This window comes from Cheilinus undulatus, linkage group 7 (assembly GCF_018320785.1).
Source record: "Cheilinus undulatus linkage group 7, ASM1832078v1, whole genome shotgun sequence".
In the NCBI taxonomy this organism is placed as follows: domain Eukaryota; kingdom Metazoa; phylum Chordata; class Actinopteri; order Labriformes; family Labridae; genus Cheilinus; species Cheilinus undulatus.
The window spans coordinates 47,407,325-47,434,077 of NC_054871.1; the positions used below are offsets into that span (position 1 = coordinate 47,407,325).

The 26,753-nt window shown below is 39.1% G+C and overlaps 1 protein-coding gene across 3 annotated transcripts in view; it reads left to right on the plus strand.

Moving 5' to 3' along the window:
* Window positions 1–26,753, plus strand: part of cc2d2a (coiled-coil and C2 domain containing 2A) — a 38,988-nt gene that overhangs the window by 11,012 nt on the left and 1,223 nt on the right. For 2 of the 3 annotated variants that reach the window (XM_041790549.1, XM_041790551.1), the window contains 26 exons: window positions 136–345; window positions 3,269–3,375; window positions 3,487–3,630; window positions 4,029–4,185; window positions 4,462–4,730; window positions 4,916–5,093; window positions 5,196–5,346; window positions 7,404–7,533; window positions 8,655–8,793; window positions 8,902–9,105; window positions 9,218–9,310; window positions 11,988–12,079; window positions 15,580–15,747; window positions 15,834–15,891; window positions 17,387–17,490; window positions 18,134–18,230; window positions 18,328–18,426; window positions 18,505–18,681; window positions 23,267–23,281; window positions 23,377–23,589; window positions 23,668–23,757; window positions 23,844–23,954; window positions 25,902–26,036; window positions 26,143–26,265; window positions 26,403–26,461; window positions 26,540–26,717. In XM_041790549.1, the coding sequence (XP_041646483.1) occupies window positions 136–345; window positions 3,269–3,375; window positions 3,487–3,630; window positions 4,029–4,185; window positions 4,462–4,730; window positions 4,916–5,093; window positions 5,196–5,346; window positions 7,404–7,533; window positions 8,655–8,793; window positions 8,902–9,105; window positions 9,218–9,310; window positions 11,988–12,079; window positions 15,580–15,747; window positions 15,834–15,891; window positions 17,387–17,490; window positions 18,134–18,230; window positions 18,328–18,426; window positions 18,505–18,681; window positions 23,267–23,281; window positions 23,377–23,589; window positions 23,668–23,757; window positions 23,844–23,954; window positions 25,902–26,036; window positions 26,143–26,265; window positions 26,403–26,461; window positions 26,540–26,717 (3,501 nt within the window). The remainder of the gene's footprint in view (window positions 1–135; window positions 346–3,268; window positions 3,376–3,486; window positions 3,631–4,028; window positions 4,186–4,461; window positions 4,731–4,915; window positions 5,094–5,195; window positions 5,347–7,403; window positions 7,534–8,654; window positions 8,794–8,901; window positions 9,106–9,217; window positions 9,311–11,987; window positions 12,080–15,579; window positions 15,748–15,833; window positions 15,892–17,386; window positions 17,491–18,133; window positions 18,231–18,327; window positions 18,427–18,504; window positions 18,682–23,266; window positions 23,282–23,376; window positions 23,590–23,667; window positions 23,758–23,843; window positions 23,955–25,901; window positions 26,037–26,142; window positions 26,266–26,402; window positions 26,462–26,539; window positions 26,718–26,753) is intronic. The other variant, XM_041790550.1, reaches the window with a different exon arrangement.

Sequence of the window (26,753 nt, forward strand, 5' to 3'; positions counted from 1 at the left end):
GGTGCTATCAATCTCCCTAAATATCTCATGCTTCCTTTAAACTTGCACACACACTTAGGAAGGCTTTAGCATATTTCACAGTGATTATCATTTTCCAGAACATTGCATGATGGATGATGTTGCTCTTTCCTCCAGCCTATAATGTTCAAGTATGCAAATCAGTACATTGCGGGTGCAGCGGACCCTGAAGGGGACTACCAGCTCGATGTGGATGTCTCTGGGCTCATCTTCTCTCATCACCCACTCTTCAGTCATGAGCACGTCCTTGGAGTTCGTCTTGCTCAGCTGTATGATCAGTACCTCACCAGGCAGCACAATAACCCCACAAGACACCTTACAGACAAGGTAAAAACCACCTGTGGGCTGAACAGGGATGGGCAATACTTGATTTTTAACAAGCTGAATGACAATATACAATATATATCTCAGCTTTATTTTCTATAATACATAATAGATAACAAATGATTATCACAGTAGAGGGTATGAGGGTATGACTTCAATCTCAGCACCCACTCAGCCAGGCTCAGTGGAAAAATGGTCTGAAACACTGCTGTCTCCTAAGTGTAAAACCAATGAATATATAAAGGATATTTGGACTGGGCAGGGATCCATATGTTACCTAAAAAAAACAATTTAAAACAAATATCTAATTGCAATTATTGTGGCTCATATTGCAAATTTGATATCAGTTGCTATATTGAAGAGGATGATCATTTTTATGTCAATCTTGTTTTAAATAAGAAAAACAAATTCATTAGTAAAACAGGGATTTTTATTCTAAAAAGCAAGATCTTGAATGTTTGCATAATGTGCATGACATCTCTGCTGCAAAAAAGTATGAAAGTGGTATTCTGACACATTTTAAGAAATTTGCAACTTTTGCGATTTGAAAATTGCAGCAGCCATATTACGGTATAATCCGGTTTGCAATTAATTGCTCAGCCCATATATGGACCTGATTTCAATTACAGGAAGCAGAGCCTGATTGCACACATTAGCTAATCTGTAAAAAGATCGCACTGTGGTTGCTTAATCTGTTTGCAAAAATTCAGAATGCATTTCAAAATAAGGTCACAGTACCTCGCCTGTCTTAGCTAATCTAGTTCAGTTTAAACCCCATTTACATATTTATTTTGTTTTTAATGTGATAAATTCACACAGTACAGGTATCAACTTTTATATTATGTTGTATAAACTGTTATAGCATCAGATACAATCACCTCATACAAAGGCTACTTTATTTAATGTGTAATAAATATCAATGGACTTGACAGTTGAATTAATTTATTTATTGTCTTTTCCTATAAAACCAGCCATGTTAATCAGACATTACAGGACTATTCGTACAGCTATAAAACTTAAACAGCCTGTCACCTCAGATATTTCTTCACTCTAATGTTGATCTGCTGAAATTTAAGGTCGTTCTTTGAGGTAAGAGGAAGGAGAATGTAGAGAGGTTTAGATTATATTCATCATTAACTGAATGCTTGTTGTAGCTGCTGTAATAGCTCAGCTTCATCTTTGTCAGCAAAGAGGTTCCTTATTCATCCAGGTCATGGTTATCCATGGTATCCAAACATTTCTGCAAACATATTTCATCAGCCAGAGATCTACTGTATACTGACCACAGTGAATACTATCAAGATATAGTTATTTAACCCTTTACCTACTGCCGTAGCGCCGATGAAGATGGCAGTTTCAGCTGAAATAATAGCGATTACTGCTTTCTGTCTACGGATTTCTGTCACAATTTCTTGCTTTCTGCCGCTCTGTGGTGGAACCACAGAGGCTCATGCTGTCTGTGATGTCACATGCATACCGTCTATACCAAAGCATTAAACTTTGGTATGATTCTTACAAAAATCCAATGATATTGACACCACTGCAAAAAAGGTCCCAAACACCAAATATCATACCAGTTTTTTGTTTTAATCCTCAAAATTGCTGACAAACTCCTACACACAGCGCTGATGTGCTGATACGCCACCATGCAAGGAAAGAAAGGAGCTTTCTCCAGTACATCAAAGCTTTTTTTGTCCCCTTTTTTCCTTTGCAGGTTGATTTCTGATCTTGCACTACTGACATGTCAGTTTGTGTGTGTTGCTGTGCATAAGGCATGAGAGACATTGAGTCAGTGTTTACATGCACCCACACAGAGGCTAAGCTACATTGCAGGCATTTGTGGAAAAATTGCCCCAAATCGACAACGTTGCAGGAGGCATCTAATTTACAAACGCAGGCACCAACAGCCATGTACAGTTAGAGTGAAGTATAGGTTGTGTCAGCTAGGTGGGGTCACTGGGGTACCTGCCATGGCTGAAAGCTACCCACTTTTTGCAGGTTAGCAGGTATTACTGTGAAGGCCTGGATTGCAGAGATTAATCTTACTTCATCACAAATAAGCAGCACTAAACATGAATGAGATGCAGCAACAGAATGGCAGTTTTCTGCAGCAGTTATCTCTGCATTATAAAGCAGTCTTTCGTGTAACATTCAGTGTTCCAATGGCAATAATATGAAAGAATTCAGCTAAATAAAACATATAACAGAGGACTAGTATTGTTAAATTAATAGCATCATTTCAGTGCAAAAATTTTGCATACTGTGGCTTGAAATGTGTTTTAATATTTAAAATCTCCATTATTTTTACATCAGTAGTTTAAAATAGCTCTGAGGTCACTGTCTTTTGTCAGATATTTAACCAAAAGAAAGAAAGTGTTGTCTAAATTGCAAAAATATGTTGGCAACAGTTGCAAATGTGGATGGAACTGTAAAGGAGTGAGGGGGGGGGTCCTAACCACTAGCGAGTTTCACCCACTTTTCCACATGTTGCCAACTTGTTTGTGCAACATTGAAGGTTTGCAGTAGTTTTCCTGCAATTTCTAAACCTTTTAAGGTGATAAATTACAGAGTATAGCGTGTTCAGGACTTTAATTGGGTATCAAATAGGCATCAATTCCATTTGTGTTTTACTGATGAAATAAATGCTCCTAAATGAAATAGAAATGAATGAAATGATAATCCCCTATTAAGACCAAACATTTCATATAGTTTGTCATTCGGTAAATAAGCATATTACTGTTGGTGGTTATTATTGCAAACAAGAGTGTTAGGCCTTGTTCATGGTCTTATCCTATATCCTAATACTGTATGGAAAATGTATATACAAATCTAGATGTATTTTCAACCCTAAAACTATACCAATACATATGAATTCTTTGGTATGCATAAAATATATGGTTTTCTGTGCATTTCCTGTGTGCTGCAGCTGAATGGACTGAGGAGTGCACTAGCAAGTATGCTGACGTTCTATGGCGAGCAGAGAGCCAGTCAGGCGTTGCAGCAGAGTATAACAGATTACATTCAGGAGGTCAAGTAAGTTCCCCAGATGTGTTCTCTGGTGATTCTGTTTAGATTATAATCAGAGACCTTTGGCAACATGACACAGAATATTCCTGCTCTGCTTTTTCTCCCTGAATATGATAGGAACACTCGGCAGTTGCGGGACAGTGAGCAGGAGAAAGACGGGACTCTGCTGAAGAATATCGTTAAAGTGTGGAAAGAGATAAAGGCTCTGAGAGATTCACAGGAGGGCAAAAAAAACACTCCATACAAGCTCTACCTCAGAAGGTAAATCTCTAGGTGTACGTCATGTTCAGCTGATGCGGCAATACATGAACAGCTGTTGCTTCTTTAAGCCTTTAAAGGAAATTCCTTTATAAATATGAGCTAGGGTTTTTTGTTTGTTGATCAATAAATAAATAAATATATATATATATATATATATATATATAATTTGTTCTTAAAGTAAATGGACTGAAGAAGGGCTGTCAAAAAGATCTAGAGATGGACTCAACTCTTCCTGCATGTAAATGTGTTTAAGCTCCAAGTTTAATCTTTCTAATAAAATTCAGAGTACACATTCTTTAGTTTCCCTAGATTATGTTTTCTTGAAAATATACGTATCTCACTTTAACATGTTGGAAAGATTCTTGTTTTTTTGACTCTTTTTTTCAACTGTGCTCCAGAGAAACAGTGGACCAGGCTAAAGATGAGCAGGAGTATGAGAAGGAAATCCGGGCGGAGATTTTTGAATTAGACGCGGAGACTGAGGACGACTACCAGAGAAAGCTGGCGGAGTACAAGAAACAGCTGGAGGAGTGGAAACTCTGGAGAAGAAAACAGGTACCCGCTACAGCTGGCGTAATAAATCTGCCATCATATCTAACTGTAAGAATATCAGTAATGTGTTGCCAGCAAAAGAGAAAAAAGACTTGTTCCTGTGTTAAAAACCCAGTCATGACTTTAAACATTTTTTTTGCTCAATATGAGCAACTTCTGTTCTTAAATGTAAACTCACTGCTGCATGCAAATCTGTAAATAACATTCCTCCTGCATAAAATCAAACTATACCATGAATATATACATCTCCCTGAATAAACCTATGTTTATACCCTCCAGAAAGCCAAAAAGAAGAAGAGAAAGAAGAAGAAAGGACAATCCCAGGATGACACAGAGGAAGAAGATGAGGATGAGGAGATGAGTAAATCAGAGGGAATCGCTGATGATGGGCCTTCAAAGCCAGAGCCTCCACATAAGCAAGGGTTGGACTCCATAGAGGAGTGGGTCCGAGAGAAAGCCTCCAGGATACGCAGGAAACCAGGGGAGCCCATCCTGATCCCCGTGCTCACTGCTTCTGGAAATATCACTGCCACCGAACAATGCTCCAAGTATGAATGGGAACACACAAACAGCCTGCTGCTCTCTTAATTAAGAAATAACAATGCAAGGGTTGAAAACAATGATAAGCTGTAAAATTGAGGCAGTTGTTTGGATCTAAATTCTTCTTGAGAAAGTTACACTGATACCTTGCTACTGCAGATGTTTTATCATGTTTGTTTACTGCTCATTTCAGGGAAGAAAAGGCTCGTAGACAGGATGTCGCAAGGCACTCTCTGTTCATCAAGATCCTCTACAATGACAAAGAAGTTTCCAGAACAGACAGCCGCTCGCTAAACAATGACTTCAGAGTCCACTTTGGCCAGATTTTCAATCTCAAGATCGTAAACTGTCCCAAGAGCATCAATTTGCAGGTACGGTCCAGAGACGTTTTAGCTCGCTGACACTGTCTAATCTGCACCTCTGCTGTGAAAACTGCTAGATTCTCTTCCACTCTCTTCCTTCTGTACACGTAGATCTATGAGGAGATCGGCTCATCATCCTCCCTCCTGGCTCAAGTGTTTATTCCAGTGCCTGATCCCACAGTAGTGACAGGCAGTGCTTCTGTTGAGGAGTTTGAGTTCAGCAGCAACCAGAGAGTGACATCATCTGCTGGAGTAGGAAATGGTAAAATACTTTGATTTTACTTTAGCTCATAGTTTAAACACACTAAACACTATTAGCAACTTTAAGAATGCATGCACCAATGTAGTGCTGGGTGATTAAATTAGTTTCAGTTATGCTTATGATTTTAGTGTCCCACAATCAGAAAAACAAGATCATCAAAAGTAAAGGACTGCTGTGCCATATGCTGTGATGCAATTCTTTTGTAGTGTTTGATAAACTGAGGGCACACCAGGGTGCAAAGTAAGCCCCTGCCACCAGCTAAATGCAGGTATTTTTGAAAAGTGTCTGCACATTTTTCTCAACTTACTGCCCACTGTAGCAGGTAAATAAAAGTAACATAACAGAAAGATTTTGCAAGTGTAAACAGCATAAATTGAGCCCCAGTTTCCTGTATTATTATTTTTTTTTTACCGACGTCATGATCAGAGCCATGCGGACCTAGTCACTAATTAAAGGGATATTTCAGGATTTTTGAAGTTATGCTGTATAAGGCACTTGGCTATAGCAGTGGCATTAGCCTCCAATGATTTCTGTGAAAGTCGATCCTGTGGTCATTACAAGCTTGGAGAGATCTGCAGCATAATGGCTGTAGATGGGAACGTTTTATATGCATAATTTAACCAGTTTTACATAAAAATGGACAGAGAAAATAAGTCTGCTCACCTGTGCGCTGTCGAAAAACTTACAAAGCAATTCATTTCTCCCCAAAACACCCTTTGTGTCAGGCACTAATTTACAATCCAGCTTTCGGCACTTTGTCTCCTTCCGCCTCTGTGCACTGGTCCTCTGATCAGCTGTGTGGGTCTGCGGGCATCTACAGGAATAATAACACCATAAAAAGCTGAAACAAAGATAATATGAGCGATTTCAACTTACTTGGTGGTGTAGTGGGGCTTTTCCACTATGGCTTTTGGCGGCTCCAAGTCAAACCAAGCTGTGCTGATTTGCATCTCCATTACCAGTTTGGCCGCGCCGAGCCACACTCAAACCCAAGCGTGCTGCGCTGACATCGAAGCGCTTCGCGGGGTCCGATTTGCTGGGGGGATTTCCCCCTCTGCTACTGATAACCCCTCCATGACAAATTTCCACCCCATGGGGAGATACTTTTCATCCCTGTCTCTGCTCCAGCTGTCCATATCTCTGTGACAGCGTTGTCAGCATTCACTGTATGACTTAAATATTTATAACACAAGACCAAAACTTGAGATTTTTTTGCATACTATGGTCCGATATGCACATGGCTTCTCACTCTGACGTGTGACATCGGGAAGGACCAGGTGCAGATCCAGGAATACACCTTTTTCCGCACCTACTAATAACAAAAGTTTGAGCCTTTCTCCCTCTTATATACAAATCAATTTTAGACCTTTACAAAATGAAATGCTGGAACTGTTCGTAACATTTCGCCCATGTTGGAGTCTGCCTTTAATTTATTAACTGGCGCTAGTAAATCATGTCGTTCTCACTGCCCAATCCAAAAATATGATTGTGTTCATTTTCTGCTCTTTAGAAACCCAAAAATCAATAATAAGGAGACTGTTCTTAAACTTAAATGCAGGAAAAGCCTCTCTGATGACAAGCATGAATTATTGTTTGTTTACTGATTGGGGACAGCGAGAGAGGGGAAAAGAGAGACGGGGAGAGAGAATGTAAAAAGAGCAGCTTGCAGCGCTGTCATAGTTTAATATTTTGCTTTAACATGATGTCAAGTCATTCAGATCAGACAGTGTAGAGATTGAGGAGGGCTCAAAACACTGCGTCATCAGCTCTAGACGCGCCCTCAAACTGGTAGCTCGGTTGTGGTGGAAAAGCAAGCCCCCCCTGCTGAGCTGGGCTGCCGTGCCGAAGCCAAGCCGCATCATGTAATGGAAAAATCCCATAGGTGGGGAAAATGCAAACCCATGCTCGGGGTCTCTCCTGCTCAAAACTATCAAAAGAAGTTTCTCTGTTCTCTCTTTCAGCCCGCTGACTCTCCATCTGTATGAGTTCTTCTTCAGTGATGAGTAGTCTTAACCATAAGAATTGTGAGGCTACTCTGTTTTTATATGCCTCTTCAGATGTGACCTTTGACGCTGATGGCAAGAAGACCCTGCTGACCTCTGGGAAGTTGGCCTGCTGTGTTTCCTGGGGGGTCGGGGAGGATGGCGTCCTACTAGCACCCCCTCTCTTAAAACAAGGCAAACACAGGTAATGTGTCTCAAAGGATAATACCGGCAGTTTTGTCTCATGAATTACTCAAAGTGTGTGGTTTACGTCCCTGCTCATCACTTCCAAAGCACACTACAGGTGTTGATACATCATGTACTCATGAATGCATCTTCCCACCCTACAGGTATCCTGCTGTTTAAAAGTACACCAAGTTTCTGTCTTTATGAAACCTTGCTTAGACATGACATTTGTTTAATAAAGGCAGTCAATCATGTCATGCATGGGTCAGAAGATATGTAGCAGGATAACAGGTCCTAAGAGCTAACCCTTACCCTAGCCCAGTTACAGTCATGGACGAAAGTATTGGCACCCCTGGAATTTTTCCTGAAAATACACCATTTCTCCCAGAAATTGTTGCAATTACAAATATTTTTGGTATACACATGTATTTTCTTTATGTGCATTGGAACAACACAAAAAAGCAGAAGAAAAAAGCCAAAACTGACAGAATTTTACCAGCCCATTTTTTAGTTTTGTGTAAAATTCTGTCAATTTTGGCTTTTTTGTGTTTTTCCAATGCACATAAAGGAAATATACATGTGTATACCAAAAATATTTGTAATTGCAACAAGTGCTGGGAGAACTGGTGTACTTCTGGAAAAATTCCAGGGGTGCCAGTACTTTCGTCCATGACTGTTTCCAGCATCTTCAGCAGATGCTGTTCAACATGAGTCTGGTTCTGCTCGAGGTTTCTGCCTGGTAAAGGGAAGTTTTTTACTGCCACTGAAACTTTGCTAAATGTAACTAAGTGCTGAGCTCATGGTGGATTGATATTGGGTCTTAACAAATAATATAACAGAGAGTACAGTCTCAACCTGCCCTCTTTGTAAAGTGGCTTGAGATCAAATTTGTTGTAAATTGGCGCTAAAACAATGCAGACTGACTGTAGATTGACTTAAAAATCAACTAGACTGAATAAGAAGAAAGCAGAATGCTAAGAAAAATAGTCCTTATTGTGCTTTAATACTACTGGAGTAAAATATGGCAACATACCTTTCTGGTTTTGTAGTTCAAGCTGAAACTCTGTAGTTCATCCGTGTGGACAACAACCAGATACCTTTGTTTTCTTGAGTGAAGTTTATCTCTTTCTGTGTTTTCAGTGGCCTGGGTCGTTTTGATGCTGTTACGCATATCGGAGCATCTGGACTGTATGACATGAAAAAGATTGGAGAGTGGGCCACACAGTCAAGACTGGACCCCAACGACCCAAGTAATGCTTCCATCATGCAGCTGCTAAAGGTCAGTGTCGAGGAATAGAACTCTGGAAGATCAACATGTCTAAACAATCCAGTAGACTTTCTGTTTGTAGGTTTTCTTAATGAACTTCTTTCTTTCTTTCTCTACCAGGTGACCAGTAGTGGAGAAGTGACAGCTCCTGAATACTTCCGTCTAGAGCAGATGCAGGAGGAGTTTAACTTTGTCACCGATGAAGAGTTGGACAGATCCAAAAGATTTCGTCTGCTTCAGCTCAGAAATCAGGGAGTGGCAGAGTTTAGAAATTACAAGTTTGTTCCTGCTCTGGAGAGTGAAATCAGTGACAATGTGTTCCAGGTCATCCCCCAGATATTTTCTATATTTTAGGATTCAATAAATATGGCAGAAGGTGGATTTATTCACTTTTTATGAAACTAATACTAATTCTTTTTGTTGAATCTGATTTCAGGACTATGAGAAGAGACTTAAAGAAGGAGAGATAATTGACACCAAAGAACATCTAGATTCCCACAGAGCTTTGGCTGCCAAATACCTTCAGAAGGTGAGTTGTTTAAGTTTGGAAATTTCTCTGGGCTTTTCTTGAAAATTGATCATTTTTTGTCAATTTATTCTTTGCACATTCTATTGTCTTTATTGTCTGTCATCTTCCACCCTTGAGATCACTGTGACCCATATGTAGGGATCCTACGGGTGCTTAAACCCTTGAAAATGCTTGAATTTCAATGCTGTGTTTTCAAGATTTGAAAAATAAACAAAGGATATCAAACAGTAACCAGCTTAACTCAAAACATCAGTCATCATTTTCATGAGTCATAACAATCAAATAATGAATTCATTGAAAATCGTTTTAATTTGGGGACTTTTTTTATTGACTTAGCTGTTTTCCCTTAATTTGTCCTACTTATATTGCTTTAAAAACATAAAGTATCATGAGTAAAATAAGAATACACAGTACAGGTAGATACAGAGTTTACCACAGCGGTAAAGTAATGGAAAGCATGATAATGTACCTTAAAAGTGCTTTAAAAGGTTGTAGATTTAAGCTTGGAAAAGGTGTGTGAACCCTGCATATGCACCTAAATACAATGTAAGCATCAATATTAGTCAGAGCCTAGATCATTTCCCAAACTTACCAAGAAGTTTAAACCCCTAACCCAACAAAGCAAAGCACTGGCAGCTTTGAAAAATTATCATAATTTTGTCTTCATTATAAACACAAGTTACAGTAAAATATGGACAAATACTCCCAATGGAAGGCCACCGGGGGGGGCAGCTTTCTGGGGCCCAGCCACATTTTGGGGAATCATGGTTCACTGTAGTTAATCTGTGATAACCATACTTTTTTACCTGACTAATAATCATTCTTATCAACGCAACGAGTAGTTTCTTAAAATAAAAACAGAATATGTGTTAAAAGTGGCATAAATGGGAGGAAAAGGTGGTAGAATGGGGTTTTAAAAATAGCAGAAATGGCTTAAAAGTGGGAAAATGGGCTAAAAGTATCAAAAACAAGTAGAAAAGTGGTGAAAAGTCTTTAAGGTGACAAAAATGGGCGTGTCAAGTTTTGAAATGCGGTAAAAATTAGCAAGAAAATAGGGGAAAGGTGTTGTTAAAGGGTTATTAGTGGCGCAAAATTGGTCAACACAGGCCACAATAGACAGAGAGTGGCAAAAGATAGATAGAACTAGAAAAGTACTCGGAGAGCGCAGACCTCCGCCATTAGCCCTATCTCCCAGTAGTACAGAATCCTTTAAAAAATTCCTGGATCCAGATGGTGATCTGGATCACTCCCAAAATCTAATCAGTTCTTCCTTATGCCATTTGTGACATTTCCTCAAAATTTCATCAAAATCCGTCCATAACTTTTTGAGTTATGTTGCTAACAAACTAACAAAGTAACTAACCCTGCCGATCACATAACCTCCTTGGCGGAGGTAAAAATTGTATAGAGGGTTTTAAAGTTGCAGAAATTGCAGAAAAGGTGTTGGAAAATGGCAAAATTTGGTTCAAAGTGGTAAAAAATGGGTGGAAAAGGTGGTAAAATGGTATTCTAAAAGTGGCTAAATTTGTTAAAAGTGGCAATAATGTGTTTTAAATGATAAAAATGGTTGAATAGAAGTGATTATTAAAATGTGTCAAAAATGGGTTAAAGTGGTATAGGTGGGTAAAAAAAAATGGGAAAAATATTTGAAAATTGTTAGGAACTAATGAAAAGTGGCAAATTGATCTAACACACATGATACCACCAATAAATCTCAGCTAGGCTGGGGCCATTCACTGGGTATGTCAGGGGCCCAGCCAACTCTGTGGGCAGGCCTGTCCCAGTGCAAACAGCTTTTTCTTAAATTCTTTTTCCTTCTCACTTAAATTAAATGTCAGTATTTTTATGAATTACTTGGAATTTTTAGAATCATTATTTGCCTGTTTTCCATTTTTAGTGAAATACAAGCAGGGCCCTGGTTTATCAACCATACACAAAAAATAGATTTGGTCTTACAAGATATGTAGAATGTGCTAAGTTACAAATGCTCCATATTCATTTATCATTCCCATGCCAATCGTATGCAAATTTGTAGGTAATCAGGGTTGGTAAATCCCACATGTTCATAACCAGCAGGCTCATGCACAATCATTTGGATTAAAGTTGCATTCAGATGCATCTCAAAAAAAAAACACATGGGTTCACACTTATATGACAAAGGAAGATTAAAAAAGGAGCATCATAGACACTGAAATGGACACAGAACAAAACTGATGAAGTACCATAAAATAATGATAAAAGTATAGTAACTCCAAGTGAATCAAATGAATTGTTCATTTTGTGAGAACAGTATTAACTAAAGAAAACATGCTGTTTGGGAGAAGGTGGCAAATACTTTACATTCTGCTGGGCCTGAGAAAAATCAATGGCTGAATTGTGCTCAAATTAACACACATTAATAAATGATAGTTTGGTAAATACCAGACTTTGCTTGGGATTTTTTTGTTGTGCTTTTTTATGCATCATTGATAAAGATGGACTCAGGAATCCAAAGAAAACACAAAAACATCACTGTTTAAAGCCAAATTTAATGGGGAGGTTTCCTGTAAGTTTAGTCTTAATGTTAAGGCCAGGGTGTTGTGTGCAGTAGAGAACCTACAGACTGACCCTTCAGGCACATTTTGGTTTGTGATATTTGGCTGTAAAGTTAAAACCCACTCTGCTTATCTTCTTGCAGCTCAGAGAATCAGTCATCAACAGGTTTCTCCTTGCCAACCATCATTACACCCTGTCTGATCTGGTGATAGAAGAGGAGATACCGAGCATCGGGTAAATACTCCCAAAGGCATAATTAGCTGATTTAATAATCCGTCTCTCTCCCATCTTTCACATTCTTTCTTTTTTTGTGTGTGTGCATGTCAAATATTTCTTCATTAATATCAACCATTTATAAAAAAAAAAAGAGCTTCTTCCAGTCCAGTAACATGTTATCACATTATAAAAATGATCCAACCCTTTTTTCTCTGGTCCAAAAGAGAAATTTCATAAACTTCCCAACTGGCATTGTAAAGGAAAGGTTAGATAACTTGGATTGTTGTGAACTATGGGATCAGGAGTCAAATCAACCCATCTAAAAGAGTGACAGGTTGATAAATCTCAGGCTGATGTAAGTTTTGTTTCCTGGCTCGATGCGTCTTCGGTCTATTTGATCTTGAACTCAGCATTCCCTGAGGTGATAAATGCTCTCCTCTGGAAGTCATCAAATCACTGTTAAAGAGCAGCTTTCACAACATGTGGACACCATAACAGAAAATAAGTCCTTGTTTGCTTTTGTGCAGATTTATGTCAATAATTTAATGACAGCCCAGCTGGTGTTGCACAATTTCTTTGGTATTTAATGTGAATGTGTTCTTTCTGTTGTACATTTCTTTGATTCTTCTGCTGTTCATTTTTAACAGAGGTGCAGGTCCTGGGTATGTGCTGACAGTTTCTCTTTTTGTCCTCCTCCCCCTGTGTCTCTGATTCTCCTTTTAGTTTGCACCCTGACCCCACCACTGTAGTGCACATAGACCCTGTTCAGTATTAAGTCCATCCAGGATTTGCTGCTATTATTTGTCTTTGATCATGTTGAACTAAATTCTCTAAACTGTTTATGATTTACTACTTAAAATAATCATCTTCCGGGTATTTGGTACCTGCAGTAAAATGTTTTAAGGAATAAGTAATCAGAAGTTTGTCAAAGGTTGTTGATCCTGAATCTAGTTGGTATTGTTGCTTCAAATGCACAGCTTTCCCCTTTTACATAAACCAGTCCACACTCTGTTACTGGCTCACATGAGTGGTGATTCAGCGCGAATTACCCCTCACTTGTAAATAAATTACATCTATGGGACATTACTCCAAGATGCCATATTTTATTGAGGTTTTTTCCATTGTATATATTTCATCATTTCAAATCAGAGGGTGTTATTTATGCCTGTGCTGCTTTTTGTATTGCATATCGTTTTAAAGGTGCCAACTGTTACAGGAAGTTTCAAACAGCACAAGGTTGAACAAACAGGAATCTAGCTACTCCCAGATCAAGATGGGAAAACTTGAAAAATTAATTTAGTACTTCTTTTGGGTGAACCCTTCCCAAACCAGGATCCCAAAACTGAAACAAGAAAGAACATTTGCCTCTGTGAACTGTTACATCCTCAACTATATACAGTGTAAATCAGAGGTTTTCAAACCCTTGTTGCCCAGCTTTTGTTTTAGATCTAGTCAAAGTCTAAAGGCACGCCATATTCATATACATACAAAATAGCCTCATCTTTGGTCATTGCACGAGGTATGGCTCTTAAAAAATGAGGCTGAACATAAATATTTTTCAATGTCTTCCTCCTCCAATCTCCTCCTCTTCTGCATCAACACACCACTGCATTCAGGTCTTCCACTGATCAAAGCAGTGCAGTAGGTCTTCTTCTGTCTCAGAACCTCTGTCGTTCTTTTCTTAACTTCTGACACAGACTCTAAACGTGTTCCTCTGAGCTCAGATTTAATCTGAGGAAAAAGGAGAAAGTCCCACAGTGCTAGATCCGGTGAATAGGGAGGGTGGTCAAGTAGGTTCAGCATTGACTCTTCTCTAACCCACTCCTCCAAAATAATACCCTACTATCTTCACAGCCTTGAACTTGAACTTGCTTTGTGATGCTTTCTTAATCCTTGTTGACGACGGTGTTTTCCAACTGCCGTTCAGGATCATACTGGAAGATCTAAGTTTCATCGCATGTAACCACTACTTCTAAAAAAAAATTGGTTTCCTTCAGATTTTTCCAAAATATCTCCACAAATTAGCTTAAGTTTTTCCTTTTGATTAAGGGTCGAAAGTTTTGGGACAACTTTGGCACACACTTTTGTCATGTTCAAATTTTCATGCCAACCTGTCTCTTGTTATTTATCAATAGTCTGAGTAGAAACCATTTCTGCTGTCATTCTTCTACTGAGTTGTCAACATTTCCAACAATATGTTAAATTTGCTTTATGTTTTTGATGTGCATGGGCACTCAAAACATTCATCATCTTGGACATCCTTGAAATCTTATCTTATATCAACTCTCTCTCTCTGCCCTGAGATGGAAAGATGTGTTCAAGGGGAAGGTCTGACCAAACAAAGAAATATTTCCCCATTTTCAAATACATTATAGACACTTAAATAGAGGAAATCTCAGGTCTTAGAGGAAACTTTGTTAGGCTGACTACACAGTTGAGAGTTAAAATGTTTAACTGTTTTTGAAAATGACTGACATAATTATTGTTTTAACTATTTATTATTATATGGATTATACTATTATTATAATCCTCCAAAAGCACGCACTAGGTGATGCAGTGGAGATTCAGTGATCTCACAGAAACTCACCTGATCAAACAGGACGTGAAAAGAAAAACAAAGGAGCACAATTGATCCTCACAAGCTGGCCTCCTTTTGTATTTCATATTCCTGTTGTTATTCCTGCTGTAAAAGTACACAATATCAAGTTGGTGACCCCACCGGCGGGATGATTCAAGACCCAGGAAGTTCTCACTTTTAAAACAATCATATTATTAATGCCACACACTTGAGGATTGTTTAGACAAATAATCGATTGCAACAAGCGACAGTGGTGCCATAGCTTTGTTTGGCACATATCCCATGATGTAGTTTCAGGCATTAGATAGCATTATGATATATAGACATGATCAGTTTTGTCCCTGATGGTCTCATTCACTGTTGTAGGTCATAGAGCCAACAGAATTAGCTTTTGCCTGTGTCAAAACTCTGTATTTCCGTATTTAGTTTTTGCTGCAGTTATAAAATGAACATATTTTTACAACTTAAAGGAATTAATGAAGGTCAGTATTTTAGCTTGATTGCTTTTAAACTGAAAGACACATTAACCTACCCGCTCACTGCAGCTGTGAAGGGAATGTAGACCTTTTCCTCATCAAACAGTCTTAAATATGCTTATTGTCATCTGACTAATCCAGTCATAGCTCCGGCTTAGCACTTAGCACTGCCCATAGTTAATAAGTCATGAAGTTCAGATTTTTTTTTGTAAAACATGCACATAAGCTGATTATATGCAATAAAAAGGTATAATATTTTAGTAAACCCTGCTTTGAAAGAGTTATTTTGGTTATTAAATGCAAATACCTGGAAGGACTGGGTACTGTTGTTGGAAATAATCCTTTCCCAAACTTTGAATCAAAACAGATTTTTTTATCCCTACCTAAATTATAATCATGAGTTTGTTAGTTTACAGTCTGTGGTCCCTCTTTCTGTATAATAACCACTGTGTGTCAACAATCAGGATTCTGGGATTTAACCTCTTCAAGCTGGCTGAACCCAAACGACCGCTGAAACCTCAGAGGAAAGAAAGGAAGAAGGTGACGGCTCAGAATCTGTCTGACGGAGACATTAAGCTGCTGATCAACATCCTTCGGGCCTACGACGTCCCTATCCGCAGGCCACAGAACAAGTCAGTGTTAGTCACAAACAGTCTAAATTAAAGTAAAATCTTCCTTTTGTGACTTAATGTGACATAAATTCATGTTTTTGTTTCAGTAAACCAGGGCAGTCGTCTCAGACTATCATCCAGGGCAGTGATTGGTTCACTAACCAGGTACCTCCAAACCTTAGCAAGATCTTTATTTGTGTTTGAGACAGAGTTAGGAATTTACGTTGGACAAATTACTAGAAAAGATGTGAAATATGAAGATGTGCAAAACATGAATGCTTGAAGGAAGAGACATTTCCCTTTGAATCACTGAGGCTTTGTATGAGACAGGCTGATAGGTAGTGCAATGCCACGCCACAACTTTTATTGAATTTTTAGGAGTTATATCAGGAGAGAAATTTTTTAGGACTATGCGATAGACTGGGCTGTGCATTAAATTATTGGGTTTTTCTTCTCTACATTGTCCTGGCCATTCTTACAAACACAGTATGAGAAAAAAAGTCATCATCCGTTTCCAGAAGTAAAAAAGCATCTATCAGACAGATATCAGATATCCATCTGTATAGGTGATGATGGTTGTTGATGGGCCCTGAGATTATATACACAGTAACCACCAAGCATTAGTTCTAGGTCTGCTTAATTTTTTGTTGAAAAGATAAAATGCAATTTATGTTTTTCAACAAAGTCTAAATTAAAAAGGGGAATGAAATAAGAAAACATGCAAAAATCTGTGAGCTAAGAGTGATGTTTAATCTCAGCCATCTTGATGAATTTAAAACATGATATGAGATAATGTGTTGTTTGAAAGTGGTTTATAATTTGTTTTATTTCAGGATGCCCGCAGAGTCTTAAAAAGTATTAAAAGTTGGTAAATCAATTCAGCCAAAATTAAGGCTTTTGAAAAGTCTTAAATGCATGAATTTATGATTTTGTAGGGTTTTTTAATAGCATATTAATCTAAAGAGGTTGTAGGCTAGTTTTTCTGCTTTTGTTTTTATATTTAAATTGATTTACTTATTTTATTACTTTATTTATTTAGATTCTTATGAAACTCTGTCAGATTTGACCTGAATTCTTCCCAGATTTATGGAGATAAATTATTGAAATGAACACAACTCTGGTATTGTGAGCTATGGCTGATCATCTGCAACGGTAAAAGTGATCACTGACAAATCAGTGCTTTAAAACCGGTATTAATGATTTTATGGGTCCTGAAATTGGCAATAATACACTTTTTCTTAAAATCTTATCGTAGTCGGTTTATTTTCTTTTATTTTTTGTTTGTTTTGGTAAATAAGTACTAGAGATTTCAGCATAGCTACTTTTAGGCCTTTTAATTACAAAATAAAACCTTCCATCCCGCTACCTTTTGTTATTTGCTTCTTTTTTGTCACAGTCTAATTTCAAAATACTCCAAAAAAAAGCTTAATTACCATACTTAAAAAAAATGACTTTTCTTTTCTTTTGTCACATTCTTATCTTATTATCAGCACAAAAATAGGCATCTTTGTTGTTAATGTAACTGGTCAAAAAGATGTGATAGGTCTTAAAATGTATGAAGAGGGTCTTTAAAACGGTCTTAAAAGTATTAAATCCAATGTCAGATTTTCTGTATTTACTGTTGTTTTTAGAGTGTTTTATTGTTGTAATGAATGTACAGGTGAGGCCATTTGTGGAGGTTTCCTTCCAGCGCACAGTTCTTCAAACCACCACAGCTGAGGGACCGAACCCCTGCTGGAACGAGGAGCTGCAGCTACCATTCAGGTAAAAGTTGGGCAAATTTTTTAATGGGCGTAACCTACGTACTCAGCTCTGCTGCTCATCCCACAAATGCATGTTCCTTACAAATGTGGCATCATTTAAAAGGAAATAAACAGGCTTTCCAACGATAAAAGATTGTTGCCAAGGAGCATTGATACAACAAAGATATGACCTACCAAACACAAAGATCCTGACTTTTTGTACTAAGCTGAGTTAAAATACCTGCAGGAACTTATATGTATTTGAATCATAATTGAAATAGTTTTCATATTTAATGTTTAATTCCTGAACACTGAGATCAAAGCTGATCAAAATCAAATGTCTTGTTGCATAGGTATACTTAGCCAATAAAGCTGATTCTAATTATTGTTGTCTTGCAGTTCCCAAAGCTACTAATGCATTTATAGTTTTAATAATCCTTGCTTTAACAAAAGAAAAGAAAATATCCTAAAATATTTAGACAGAAAACAGGATTTGAGTGTAGAGGATGAATGATGGATAGTTTGATGTAAGATAAGAACATGAATAAAGACATGTTTTAAAGTTTAACTTTGAAGTTTCATCATCAGGCTCTGAAACTAATTAGATTACACTATATACACTAACTTTACATCTGAGCTAAAACACAAACCTTTTTTCTGCACAGCGCTCCAAATGGTGACTACAGCGCTGCCAGCCTGCAGTCAGTCAGAGATGAAGTCTTCATCAACATATTTGACGAAATCATTTTTGAAACTGGAGTGGTGAGTAACACACTGCTCCTTTTCTCTCACAGAAATCAGATCATAGCATGTTCTTTGTCCTCTGCCTCACATTTAAACTTTTTTTTTTCCTCCTCAGAATGACAAAGACAGAGGGGAGTCCATACACACCCGGGTAGAAAAGCACTGGCTTGGCTCAGTTAAGATCCCTTTCAGCACCATTTACTCTCAGTCCAGGGTGAGTCTTTAAAGATTATTATTTATCAGCTGACTGCCTGAGCTGAAGACTGATTTTATTTGTGTTTCCACTGGACAGATTGATGGCACATTCAAGGTGAACACTCCAGCAGTGCTGCTGGGGTACAATAAGGAGCGCAGTCATGGCACCACTAGTGGTTATGATTTGTTACGGAGCACGAGCGAGGGAACGTTCATCACCCTGTTCATCACCATCGAACCTCAGCTGGTGCCTGCAGAGTCCATCAGGGAGAAGGTTAGTCATGTTTAAAGTCAGACGAGACGGTGGATCATGTTTATGTCTTATCCATTCATATTTGTGTTCATATCACTTACATCTATCACATCTATTACATCTATCAATCAATGAACCTAACAGTACCTTCCCAGGCTTCTGAAAGAGCCAGCAAACAGCCCCTTCTTAAGTCAGATTTTCTCACATTAATGCATGTGTAATATTTTCAAAAATGCTCTCCTTCACCAGCAAATGTAAACAAATGAACACTTCTGGCTATTAAGGAATAAGCAAGCCCTGCTAGTTCTTCTAAATGTGTTTTTTGCTAGCTTGGTCCTGTACTGCTCTGGCATCCAGGTATCAGGTATCCTCCCAGCTGCTTCCTCCAGCATCCAGGCCAGCCCATTGGGTCCTGGGTACCCAGTATGTAGTGAGCTGGATCAAACCACAGGGAAGCATGCCAGGTGCCTGTAAAGGCGCAGCTGAACGTTCATATTCCTGCTCTCCTGAGCATGTCAGTATTATAGGCCGTTTTCACCAAGCGGTCCGGCTCAGTTTGGTGTGGTACGGCATGCTTTTTTTGTCGTTTCCACTGAGAAAGGGTCCCAAAAAATCGACCGGTACCGTCCCACTTTTCGGCACCCTTCCGTAGGGGTGCCAATCTTATCTAACCATCCCAAAAAGGTGGAGCTACACACACAACAATAGGGGCTGCACTGACGTTACGTCAGCGCATGACTCAGCTGCTCACCTCTGGGCTTCAAAGGTGGAAGTCTGCTGTGAGAAGCAGGCGAAAACGGGAGAAAAATGGACCAATATCTACCTAAATGGGAAATATTTGGACTCGACAGAGATCCAGACTGTTTCCTAGTCTATGGATATTGGTATCTGGCCACAAATCAAGTTTCCTGACGTTTACCTGGATGATTTTAAATACACAAAGCAGAACCTGATGGCTCACATCAGCCTGATCCATCCGTGATGGATGAGAAACTAAATTAATGCATAAGTTTTGTGAATACGAAGCCTTTGAACAGTTCATTCTCATCTGTAACTAGTTATTAATCTACGTCTTATGTTAGATAACCTGTGAAAACATCGCTCTGTGGTTGTTGAGCGGGCTCGTAAAACTTCAGGCTGCAGACTACTTTTAAACGAGATCAGCGCACCCCGGATTTCTGACTTAATCTAGCTTGATTTTAACACCAGCTGAACTTTTACTTTATTTTGAATTCGGCGAATTCTCACAGTACAGCTCCAAAACGTTCATATTTTGTCGTATAAACTGTTCTAGACTAGATATATTCACGTATTAACATAGCATTACGACTCAAACTGTCTCTGTACACGTATACCATCAGCTGAGGATCTGTACTGACAGCGGTTAACATCATTAAGATGTAGTTATTTTTTTAAAAAGCACTTTCAGCTGAAATAAAGCTGTTTACTGCTTATTCCCGACTGATTTCTGATTTCTGACTCATCCTTTCTTTAACTCTGCAGCTGGAACAGCTGACTCGCATTGTCTGTGACTTAACATGCATGCTTTCACAGCCCCGCCCACCCAAGTGAGAGCACGGGTGTCTATTTGGGGGTTTAGCGTACCAAACCATACCAAACCGAACTGAATCAAACCGGACCCCCTGATGGAAACACGGCTTAAACCTGCCCTCTTTGTAAAGTGGCTTGAGAACAAATTTGTTGTAAATTGGCGCTAAAACAATGCAGACTGACTGTAGATTGACTGAATTGACTGAATCAAACTGGACCCCCTGATGGAAGCACGGCTTTAGACACACGGTCTTGCCAATGGTTTCCAAAGATGCACCGAAGAGAAGTTGTCGCAGAGGAGTCCAGCCAGAGCCTCTGGCCGAAAGTCAGTGCCCAGGCCTTACAAGAGTTTTGTACCAGGTGACGTGCATTCACTATGTTTTAGCCTCCTCGCTCAGCAAGTTAAGAGCCCCCACAAGGACATCTACAGTTTCTGTAAGGATCACAGCATCAGCAACAAAGTGCAGATCAGTGATCTGGACATCGCCTAATAGCACTCCACAGTTCCCGCCCCATTATCCAGTCCATCCAAGTATGCCATTAGGTAATTAACTCATGTGGAGTGCTGGTTTGAGAACACTCCTTAGTAAGGATGACAGGTGACGGCGGAGGAGGGCAGAGCGACTCACAGGCTGTGAGTCTGTCTCATCACTGCAGCCTGAGAACTCAACTACTGTATCATACCCCATCGATGGGGACACTTATTACAGCAAAAAAGATGGTACTAAAAGAGCAACTAAACGGCACAGAATGCTGAATGAAATTTAAATAATCTCACGAGAGGATGGTTCGGGCCTTTTTTCTCTAATCCTTAAATTAGATGTGTGAACTTGATTAAAATATGGCCATCTTTAGCTAATATTACAGCGCCAGATCACGGACTAAGAGCTAACACTCATCATCATGATATCGTTAAGTAACATAAACTAGTTAATGTTTGCTAATTTATATTTTGAAGCATACAGAGTAGCAGCATAATTGACCCACACACATCATAAATACATAAAACTCTCAAACTTTCATAGCTTTCATCCTGGTAGAAGTATAAGAAAGATGAGTCTCCTCTACTGTTGATATGCCGCTATGTAAACATCACTCAGACTTTTCCGATTCGGATTGTCTCCCTGCTCATGTTCGAGGGTCTAAAAAAATTGACAAAAAATTGAAGTTTCAATTCATGTGTCAGTTTTTTGCAGATGTCACTTTATAAAAAAATGTTTTATTTTGAAAAGATGAAGAATAAAATGCAGCTCCTGAGTAAAACTGTCTTGAGCTCTTTGTTGGCCTCAGCATGGTCACATGACTTGGAGTCATGCATAGTCCACCTTCCGATCAGGTGATCAGCATGTGTGGAGAGAAGACCGTTGATGATATGTATCACAATGAACCTCCTTAACCCTTAGAGGTCCACTGGCTATTTTACCATTTTGTTAATTTTCTTTTGACAAAATAAACCACTCAGAAAATGTTCACCATGCTCATGTTTGGTATAATCTTTTCTGGCACTATCTCAACTTTAAAAAATTAAACTATATTTTGTAAGTTTAATTTACTGTATTGGATATAGGACCTCCAAAAACACTAGACCCCACAAATATGGATTTTTAAAATGTGTTATTTAAAACAATATCTTGTCATTTTTGAAAAGAAATTACACTATGCTGAAATTATGAATAAAAAAACAGTGCCAGTCCTGTACAGCATGGTCCACTGCCCCCTATGTGTAACATTAATTTTTATATCAAATTAAAATGATCATATTTCCTGTTTTACTTGGCCTATCAACATAAAACAAAAACTGAAAGAAAGCTTAAAGATCATGTTTTCCACACAAAGTGATTGCAATGCAAAATGTGACTTTGTTTTCAAGCTGTCATGTTAAAAAAGTAGCTCATGATAAAATCATGCAAGTGTGATCGTGGACCCCTACAAACACAGGACAACTTTGGCATCAAGCAACAAATGTATGAAACAAAGGCAGGAGAAACTTCAGTTTTGATATAAGGCTTCTCAATAAATCAATTCAGGGTGTCTGCAGGGTCTTAAAAAGTATAAAAAGTTGATCAGTCAATTTAGCAAAAAATATTATGAAGTTTTAAATGAAGGACCTTAAGTTCTTACATTTCAAGCTGTTTTTAATTTTTGTATTTTTTAAAAGAGGCTGTAGGCCAGTCATTCTGCTTTTGTTTTTAGTTTTAAGCAGAAGTGAGATTCTGATGGTGCTCCACCAGATCTGACATGAGTCTACACGCTTTTTTATGTTCTGGTTCATTGAGCTATCAGTGCATCCTTAAAGCTTCACAGTGTCTCTAGCTTGTAAGTTAACTATGTTATGTGTGCATATAAATGATAGGTAAATGCAGGGTTTTGGAGAAGTGTTAGAGAAGAAGGTGTTGGAGTTAACACTTGTTAGCATTTAACAGGATGTTGGAAAAGAAAATAAGCTTTTGCCTGGTGTAATCATCTGCTCTCTTAGCACTTCTGGCATTTAAAAAAAAAGCTTTATTTTCATACCTCAGTAACATCTGCATTTTCTTGACTGTGCTGTCACATTTTATCTGACAATGCAAAACATGCATAGAACTGTCACCAGTGTAACTGCTGTGAAATTGAAGATGCTATGAGATTTTAGAATATGTTAAGAGGGTCTTAAAAAGTATTGAGTTAGATGTCAGATTTCCTGTATGTACCCTGCAGTTAAATTATTGGAGGGACATACATGTGCTCTTAACTCTCTCACTCTCTCACTGCCCTTGCATTGATTTTTTAAAGTCCTGATTCTAAAAATTTGGGTCCCTGTTGAGCATACACTGACATATAAAAAAACACTTTCAGCTCCCCTTCGACATTAGTGTATAAACAGATTTAATCCATGGTTGCATTATGGTTTGAGGTTGAATTATTAGGGTTCGCTGATTCTTAGTTCCTTGTTTTTAATAATTTGTCATGCATGCTTTAAAAGAAGGTTTTTATGCATCAGTTTAATTCTTTCTTTCTTTCTTATGTTTGTCATTCTTTTGTCGCTTGCTTCCTTTTGCTCTGCTGCATGTGCTAGATAAAGGAAATGAAGGTAACTGCTCATTCATTAAAGCATCTTTGAAGCTTACTTTGATTTATTCACATACAGTAGCATAATAATAAACACAATAACCTGGGTTCTTCTAGTTCCTGCAGTTTGACAGTCAGGAGACCGAGAGTTTGCTGCAGGCATCAGAGAAGTTTGAGAGGGAGGCAGCACAGTGTTACCCAGACCGACCCTGCATCACCACCATCATCGACCTCAACGGGAAGACGGTCTTTATCACACGATACATAAGAGCTCTTAATCCTCCTCAGGAGCTGCTGGAGGAATTCTCCAACAACCCCCAGGAGGCCATGGTCAGCCATCTTCTTTAGTAGAAATAGGTACCGTTTAAACTTGCTTGAATCAAATGTCCTGACCCTTCGATCCCACAGGCCCTGGTCGCTCGATTCGTCTCGCTCATTCCCTCTTTGCCAGACGGAGTTTCATTCTCTGGTGTGTGCGATCTGTGGAGCACATGTGATGTGAGTAAACTCTCTCTGATTTACAGCGATTACAGGATGATGGAAACACCCTTCTAACAGAGCCTTGTATGACCTCCTCATTTTAGCAATTCCTCACCCTACTTGCCGGAGACGAAGAGCACGCCGTGCTGTTGTGCAACTACTTCCTGTCCATGGACAAGAAGGCCTGGCTTATTATTGGCACTGCAATACCAGAGGTCTGTCTCAAATTGATCATAAACCAGAGAGGATTTCTGGAATGGGATGATTTCTGAATTGGTATCTAAATCATTTTGTTCAAGCTAAAAAGTCCAAGGACTGGCTTATGCTAGTCTGTAATGTATTTTGAAACCACAGAATTGTTGGAATTTCCCAGGTGTCCATTAGTAGTGGTGGCTAATGCCAAGCAAAATACCCTTCAGGAAAGACAGTGTGGATGTATGAATTGCACTGAGAAGTAAAAGTATAATGATCAGTAATGAAGAGCTGGAACTATAAAGCTAATAGAGCAACAGTCCCCAAACATGGGAAAGATAAACTTAGCACAAAAAGTAAGGAAATTTGTATTTGGTAGATTATTTCTTTTTTGTAACAGTGCTTCTTGGTAATAAATCTTATACCATTAGAAATCCTGTTCAATTCTCTTTTAAATGGTGCCACAGTTGTAATGAATATGCATTTTTAGGATGAGCAGCAGAGTTGAGTATATTTGCTAGATCTTCTCTGCCAATGACAAACAGCTTATTTTACGGTCTCTATTGTTTTGAGCTTCTGGTACCCCCAGTTGCCTGATTGGCAATCACAGTGCAGAGAAATATTGAGGTAACATTCTGCAGCCATTGGCAAGCCCACATCTCCACAGTCTGGGACCCAACTCTATCCTCCAAGATGACAACACTCGCCCCCATAGAGCGGGGGACTACCTCCAGAGTCTAACTCCAGAATTTTGGGAGTGGAGAGGATGGAATGACCTCCCAGCAATCCTGATCTCAACCCCATTGAACACATGTGGGATCAGCTTGGGCATACTGTTGGTGCCAAAGTGACAAACACAACCACATTGGCTCACTTGCAACAAATGGGATGCCGTCCCACACCAGTGTGTGACCAGCATGAGGAGGAGGAGCCAGGCTGTTGTGGCTGTGTGTGGTTCCTCCACATGCTACTGAAGCTCCTGTTTGTTAAATAGTTAAATTTCCAGTACGTCTTTCTTCAGACTTCAATCATCCAGTCCACCAAACAAGAGCAATGGCTCAATAAGCTGTTTGGCATTGGTAGAGAAGATCTGGCTAGTTTTTCATGGGCACAACCCACATACTCAGCTCTGCTGCCCGTCCCACAAATGCATGTTCCTTACAAATGTGGCATTATTTAAAAGGAAATAAACAGGCCAGTGGCCAGTGAAATTATGGCGAAAGAGATAAGCGTGGATGCTGCTAAAGCGCCAGTTTTATCAGAACTTGACGAAATTTCTCCGTTAAAAGAACAAAGAACAGCAGTGAGTTGTTTTCTAAAACAACAAAAGTTGTGTACTGACATGTTTACAGTCACCGGGGTTCACGTTATGCAGTTCTCTATGAGGTTTACTCGTCAGTTTCGGCGACGATGTCATGTGTTTTGTTGTTCTGATTGGCCTGTAAAGATGTGACAGACAGAACGTTCATCCAATCACCCTTTGAGTTTTTTCAAAGGCTCTGCTCTTTCCCAAACATTGTCTGTGGAAGGTTTACCAGATGGACGCGTGAAACAAATCCATATGGCATGTCAGGTTAGATTAGAGATGCACCTGTTTTGAAAATCAGGGCTAATACAATATTCATAACGCTTTGCCCACTCTTGAGCACACTTAAACTTTTATCCAAAATAATTAGTTATTAACTGCCGCTTATTTCTGTGCTATGGCTATAAAGCATAGAAAGCAGCACAGTACAAATACAAAGAAAGCAGAGGAAATCACCTTTTAGACGTTCTGAATGAATTGGTTTCATGGTCAAATTTAAGAGAAAGTTGGCTTTTTAATATTTTACACCAGAGAAAATCTTAGAAAATCATAGTTTTATGGCAAATTTTTATTATGAACAGAGTAGCGTATTAATTTTCTTGTTTGTAAGTTCTTTATTCTGCGTCTTGCAGCACTGTGATTTTAAGGGTCTATTTTTTTGCAGGGACCCACAGCGTATGTCCTGACTTGTGACCAGAACCGCTACCTGATCTGGAACCCCAGCAACGGTCAGTCCTACGGACAGTACGACACTTTCTGCCCGCTGCAAACCATCGGCTGCCTGGTGAATGCTGATAATGTAAGAGAGAGGCCATGTGATATATGCCAGTAATTCTAAAGTGGCATTTTTAAACCGTTTACTTCAGATTGCAGAGGTTGAGTGAACTTTTTTTTTTCTTTTCTAGGTTTGGTTCAACATTCAAGAGTATACATCGCCCATGACGATGAGTTTTGACACAGACAAAACTCACCTGTGGAAGCCATTTTTCTCCAGATCATTCTCTCATCCCGGGCTGTCCAGTGTGCAAGTGAGTGGATATTTTTATAATCTTACAGCAAGTTCAGAGATGCACTTCAGATATTTAAAATAAGACCACTACACTTGCTTAGGTAAAAGTTCTTGCTGTTTAATTTCATATTTTCCTCCTAATCTTGGTTCCTCCAGCCTGAAGAGCTGGTGTATCGACGCACCGACAGAGCAGCTGCAGCGGAGCTTCAGGACAGGCAAGACAACTCCGAGTCATGATGATTTATTTCTCTTCCACATCAGAAACCTAACAGCATCCGCCGTTTTCTCTGCAGAATCGAGAAGATCCTGAAGGAGAAGATCATGGAGTGGCGTCCTCGTCACCCAACCCGCTGGAACCGCTATTGCACCACCACCCTGAAACGGTTCCTACCCAAACTGGAGCTCAGCAGGGGGCGGGACATGGCAGAGGGGCACCGCCATGAGCTGCAAAGCCTGCTGGGAGACAACAGGGTGAGTCTGAAAGGGGAAGGCTTTTAAGAAAGGCAA